We start from the raw sequence: 6,594 nt of genomic DNA, 5'->3' as shown, positions 1-6,594 counted from the left end.
GTGTGTGTGTGTGTGTGTGTGTGTGTGTGTGTGTTTTGGACATTTTATGTATATCTCTCAACAGGTGAATGGGATATTTAATAGCACAATATTTAAACATATGCTTGAGGCGTGGCCTCCTTGTTTACCATTGCGCCCGTCCCACCCACAAAGTTGACGTCATACACATCCTTCCAATCGGCGTTGCTGTTTACATTCCCTAAGCTTTATAAAGTCTGTCACTGAAGCGCAAGACAACGGGCATTTGACAGCACAACAAACTCTCTGAAGTTTACGTGCATTATATTTGTATTTGTCCGTTGACGTAGTCCTCAACTTAGTTACTTGAAGAGATTCTACTTGAAAAATTTGTTATTACAGATTAATATTAAAATGCATCTGTGGGTTCTCTGCGCGTCTGTTATTCTGGTGCCTCTGCTGTGCGATGCGCGGATCTCTAAGCGTTATGTGATCGGCTGTCCGGAGCGCTGCGATAAGAGTCTGTGTCCGCCCATACCGGCCGACTGTCTGGCCGGAGACATCCTGGACCAGTGCGACTGCTGCCCGGTGTGCGCGGCCGGCGACGGCGAGCCCTGCGGCGGTGCAGGGAAACTGGGAGACCCGGAGTGTGGAGAGGGTATGGAGTGCGCTGTGTCTGAGGGGGTCGGAACAACAACTACCGTGAGGAGGAGAGGAAAGACCGGCGTGTGCGTGTGTAAGAGCCCCGAGCCCGTCTGCGGCAGTGATGGGGTGTCCTACAGGAACATCTGCGAACTCAAGAGAGTCAGTAACCGGGCACAGAAACTCCAGCAGCCTCCCATCATCTTTATCCAGAGAGGAGCCTGCGGGAAAGGTAAGTCTGGCGCTCCAAACCTGGTGCGCTGCCTACACTCTTAAAAATCAAGGTTCTTTATTGGCATCTATGGTTCTATGGAGAACCTTCATACTGAAAAAAACGTTTATTTTATTTTATTTTATTTTATTTTATTTTTTTTAATGTTCTTCAAACCTGAATGTTTTTTTTTGTTTGGAAACCAAAAATTCCAAACCTAGTAAGCTGCCTACAAAGTTTTAGAGCATCATGTCACAACATAGTGAGCTTATAACTCCTAATTCGGACCCGAGCTTGGTCTGTCAACATTGTGAATTTCACTCCTAAAAACAGCTTCATTCTTGGGTTTATTTATGGTTTTTAAAAGAAAAAAAAAAAGTTCTTCAGATCAGCATGCTGGTTTCTGGGTTCTTAAAAGTTCCAATATTTAGACAATTCTAAAAGAATTTTTGTGTGTGTGTGTGCACAATATATCACAATGGGTTATATTTGGTTTAATGATGCAGCGATTTAGTCTGCTGAAAAAGCAAAGCTGTACAGTCAAAATGCCCAAGAGCAATTCAGACAAAATATCAAATACACTTCAATAAGTACAATCTAACAATGTCTCACATACCCTGCTTCTTTTTATCCAAACATACCCTCTCTTATTATGCTTTAATATTTTCTTTATGAGCTATCTGATCCCTTATAATATGGTAATACATTTAAATAACATCGATGGTTGACATTTCCTCTAATTAAATCGAAAATGGTTGAATTTTACATTCCCCTAATCAAAATAATCTAATGTTGGCAGAAGGCTCAGGATCTGATATTGAGTGATTTAAACTGGCTCCTTCTCAAGACAGTAAACACAGAAGCTTATTAGATGTTGCCAGTTCGTCTGCAACCCCATTACCGGGATTTATTCTTGGCACTGGAAACTAACTGGAAAAAAATGCAAAAACAAATCACAGCAGATAACCACATGCCTGCACCCTTCCCTGCAAGAGGAGTCAGCTGTAGCTCATCCAGATTCTCTTGGAATTGCAAGAGGAAAAGTAGATTCAAAAAAAGTTTGAGTTTCAAGAGAAACAGTGTGGTCTCCATAAATCCAGTGCATCAAGGTGTTCGGGCCCATCAGGAGGTGTTCATTAAATGAAATGAAGACATTTCAATCATGAAATGTTTCAAAAAAGCCGTTCTCCCCCATATCCACAATCAAAGAAAAATGCTACTAAACGCAACATTTTAAACATCCAAATGGTAGCCAACAACGTTATACTATCATCTAAAACCATTTTAGTCAGTTTCTAAAGACCCTGATGCATAAAATCCATTCTGAGCTTGTGAAAAGAGCCGTGTCAGTTTGAAATCAAGCAGAAAAATGGAAAATTAGATCTCTGACTGCACAATTGGACCAGCCTCTCTGAAATTTGAATTGGTCAATGGTTGAAATAGTGTTTCAACAGACAGCACTAGGTTTTGAAACAGATCTACTAAACATTGTTGTTCTTCTGAACACACTGAACAAACCTCATCCGATGTGATTAATTAGGTGTTACCAGGCCTTTATGCCATTGGACATAATGATTTCCAAATCAAGCCTGGCGTTGTCTGCACAAATCCACGTAACCCAGCTTTCTGCATATTCCCTTTGGCTCATTAAGCTATCACCACCTCACTGTTGGACTGGCCAAAAATAGCATTATACAGCTAGAGTGTTTGTGCACCCAAGTTCTGTTGAAAAGTTCATCTGAGATCTACAGCCAAAACTCTGTTTCTACTCAGTCAAAGCTATTACAGCAAGACATCTCCCATCACATGATGTAATCTACATCTGGAGTTCTTGAGGCTGGACATTATCTAAGAAACCTATTCTCTGAGGATCCAGATCTAGGTCAAATTTGACAGTCTTGGAGCTGTTTTTCCTTACCCACATTTTCAGGAGATATTTAGGAGAAACATTTGGCCTTGTGGACTTTTCACACTGTCACTAGATTAATTTGTTCATTAATAATATCCAGCAGTTTTTTTTATTTTGTTTTGTTTTTTTAATGAACAAATCAAAAATGATTTTGCACACATCAAAATAATTATTTTGTTTGATATTATTCTGTGATGCAAATTACATTTTAAATATGTTTAGTATTAATGTAAATGAAAATGACATAGTAAAAAAATGTCTATTGTCTTTATATAACAAAAGGAAAATGTCCAAAAAGTTGTTGTTTTTTTAACAAAAAACAACTTCTGAGACATAAAAGTGCACGTAGTTGAAGACCTTACCTTAACCTTAATCCTCTCCGCGCCAGAAGGCGCATAAGGCCTGGACATTTTCTTTCCACTGCTTCCTGTCTTTAGCGGCTTGTTTAGCTCTCTCCCACGAAGGCCACCCCTCTCCATCTCTTTCCTTTTCAGCAGTTCTACGCCATGTTGTTTTTGGCCATCCTTTTCTTCTCCTTCCTTCTGCCCTCCAACCCAAGGCAATAGCACAGTCACTAGCTGGATATTTCCTCAGCACGTGTCCAATCCAGGTCCATCTTCTCCTCCTCACTTCATCTCGGACTCTCTCAGTCTCTGCCAATTCCAACACCTTCTCGTTGGTGAAATGTTGTTTACAGCGAATCCTGAGTATTCTTCTGAGGGACTTATTCTGGAGGGTATCCAGTTTTTCCTCCTCCCCTTTAGTCAGCTTCCAAGTTTCACACCCATACAGTAGTGTAGGTAGTACCAAGGTCTTGAACAATGTCACCTTGGTCTTCCTGCCAATGTCTCTGGCATAAAATACTTTGGCCAGCTTGTGAAAAGCTGCACTGGCCAGAGCTATTCTACTCTGTATGTCAACTGTGCCACCTCCATCATGGGTCATGTCCGCACCAAGGTATGTGAAGCGCTCCACCTCCTCCACACCATTCTGCCCTACTCGCAGTGCATCTTTCTCCTTGCTGTTCAACTTCATCACCTTGCACTTCTGGGCATTCAGTGTGAGTCCTACCCTTCCTGCATTTTCTTCCAATCTTGTGGTCTTCATCTGCAGCTGGTCGAATGTCGATGATAGTAGGGCTATGTCATCAGCAAAGTCTAGGTCCTCAAGTACTGTGGTGAAGTTCCATCTTATGCCTGTCTTCTTGTTCTCCACTGTCTGCCTCATGACCCAGTCTATGACCATAATGAACAGGAATCCTGACATGCAGCAGCCTTGCTTGACTCCGGTAATCACTGGAAACCATTCAGTTTTTTCCCCTTTGTCTATCACTGCGCACTGAAAGTCTTCGTATAGTGCTTTGAGTATAGCGATCAGTTTGTTTGGTATTCCATATTTCTTCATAATCACCCACAGGCTTCTTCTATCAATGGAATCAAAAGCCTTTTCAAAGTCCACAAAGTGAACGTACAATATGGCGTTCCACTCGTTGGCTTGTTCCATTGTTCCAGGATGTTTCGCAGGATGAAGATCTGATCAACAGTGCTCCTTCTGGCCCGAAATCCAGCTTGCTCTTTCCGGAGGCATCCATCAACTCTATCCTGAATTCTTCTGATCAAAATCTTCCCAAGCACTTTGTTGGCTATCGGTAAGAGGGTCACCCCTCTCCAATTTCCACAGTCTTGTAGGTTTCCATTGGTCCGGTACTCTTTCTTCCTGCCAGATACGGTCTAGAATTTGTTTCAGTTCTTTACAAGAGCCATCCAGGTCTGCCTTAATCATCTCTGCTGTAACTTGGTCTATCCCTGGGGCCTTGCCAGTTCACATAGACTGGATTGCCCTCTTGATTTCCTGTTTTCAAGGCGCTTCTACTAAAATCTGAAGAGTTTCTTCCCTCTCATTCTCTTCATCTTGTGGTGGTTCTAGAGGCCTTTCCCTATTTAGCACTTCCTGGAAGTGCTCTTTCCACCTGCTTAATCATTCTTCTTTCCTCTTCAGCAGTTTCCCATCTTTACTCTTAACTGCAACCGTCTTCTTGTGACACTGACCTCTCAGTTGTTTCACTATTTCATACAGCTCTTTTTGCCTGCCTTTTTCTGCTGTGCTTTGTGCCCTCTGTGCCTTCTCTGTCATCCATCTTCTTTTTTACTTCTTTGTCTCTCTGCTTGTATGTTTCTTTGAGCCTGTCCTTGATTCTTTCAGATTTTGTGCTGTGGATTTTTCCTTTTATCTCCTTTCTCTCATCAATAAGCTGCCATTTTGCCTTACTCATCCATGGTTCTGTCAGGACCACTATCGTCAAAGATGATTGACAATTAGCATACAGTTCGGATTGGCGGTATGGTTCCGTTCTGGGCAAGAACTCCCTGCGCATCCATGCAGCCTAGCATGGATGAGAGCAGGGAGAGCAGCGATAACCCCCCCCAGGGTAAACAGAACAGAACCAACATAAATGTATTGCAGATATCGTTAAAGTTCAATAATGTTATGTACACATTTCAGAATTAGTCTGATTCAAAGGAGAATCAGAAGGCCGAATCCTGACTGACAGAGGAGGAGTTGGGGATGGAGGAGGGTAATTAGCTATTGAGCAATGCGAAAACTGCTGATACTACTGCGGGACCTTATATATGAATACTTAGGTGTCGTATTCCCATAGGTTGATGGGGATCAGCTGAGAGTCAGCTGATGTGAGCTTGACTAACGTGACCTGCCAGAACTAACGCTACGCTTGATTTTACTCTTCCATTTCCTGTAACCAAGGACTTCCTCTGCAGCACCGACATAAGCCTTCCTCTGCTGTTCCCACATTGCATTTATGTCCTCACTGTCACCACTCTCATCCTTTATTTTGGTCAGCTTACTTCTGACTGCATCAGTGTATTTCTTCCTGGCTTCCTCATCCTTCAGTCGAGGTTTGACTTTCTTCTGGTTCCTGTTTGTGCTAAGTCGCAGCCTGATTCTCATTTTCACCAAATAATGGTCACTGTTCACATCAGCACCTCTCTGCACTTTGGTGTCCAAGACGGAGGACCTCCACAGCCCGCTGATCATAAGGTGGTCGATCTGGTTCTTCACCGTTCCATCTGCTGATACTCATGTTGCTTTGTGAATGTTCTTGTGCATGAATAATGTGCCAGTTATGATGAGACCATTGATCTCGCAGAATTCACACACCCTCTCACCGTTGTCATTTCTAACTCCAAGCCCTTGAGTGCCCATTATCCTTTCATATCCGTTGTTATCTTGGCCAACCTTGGCATTCAAGTCCCATCACGATGATTATGTCTTGCCTGTTGCATTGGTCTACAGTCTGCTGCAGCATCTCGTAGAACTGTTCTTTCTCCTCATCAGCTCGCTCATTGTGTGGGGCATACGCCTGGATTACTGTCAGTCTCCTGAATCGAGAATTATGCCGCTCCTCATCTCCTGCATACAGCACTGTTTGTCCTGTTGCCAGCTTCTGTCTGCCTGCTGCTGTCCATCTGCACTCGCTGATCCCGAGCAGGTCCAGCTTGTACTGATCCATCTCTCTGGCGATCTGTGCAGCTGCCCCCGCTCTGTACATACTTCTGACATTCCAGTGCCCGATGGAGAGTTCTTGTTTGGGTGTTACTATAGATGTCATCGGACGTTGAGCTTCCCGAAGGCTTTGACCCCACGCCGTCTTGCTGCCATCACTGGCCATCTTAGCTTCACCCTGGTTACTTCTATCTGTAATGTCCATGGTATCTGTAACAATCATTTTTGACGGGAGAAGGTTGTTAGCCTGCTGCCCAACCCCCTTACTAGGAGGACCAGTGGTTTTCTGTCAGGGTTCCTTCCCTTAGACCATGTTGGTTCACGACACCTTATTCCGTATTATTCGGTGTCC

The 6,594-nt window shown here is 43.3% G+C and overlaps 1 protein-coding gene across 1 annotated transcript in view; it reads left to right on the top strand.

Annotated features, from left to right (window-relative positions):
* The first annotated feature begins 240 nt into the window (after positions 1 to 240).
* The window catches only part of LOC107660481 (serine protease HTRA1B), a 37,834-nt gene continuing 31,480 nt past the window's right edge, over positions 241 to 6,594 (top strand). Inside the window, exon 1 of the mRNA XM_016449791.1 lies at positions 241 to 832. Within this exon, the coding sequence (XP_016305277.1) occupies positions 373 to 832 (460 nt within the window). The 5' untranslated portion in view covers positions 241 to 372. The remainder of the gene's footprint in view (positions 833 to 6,594) is intronic.

This window comes from Sinocyclocheilus anshuiensis, unplaced genomic scaffold (assembly GCF_001515605.1).
Source record: "Sinocyclocheilus anshuiensis isolate Anshui unplaced genomic scaffold, SAMN03320099.WGS_v1.1 scaffold1449, whole genome shotgun sequence".
NCBI classification, from domain to species: Eukaryota; Metazoa; Chordata; class Actinopteri; order Cypriniformes; family Cyprinidae; genus Sinocyclocheilus; species Sinocyclocheilus anshuiensis.
Note: the sequence above shows the minus strand (reverse complement) of the source record. Positions and strands in the feature narration are given on the sequence as shown.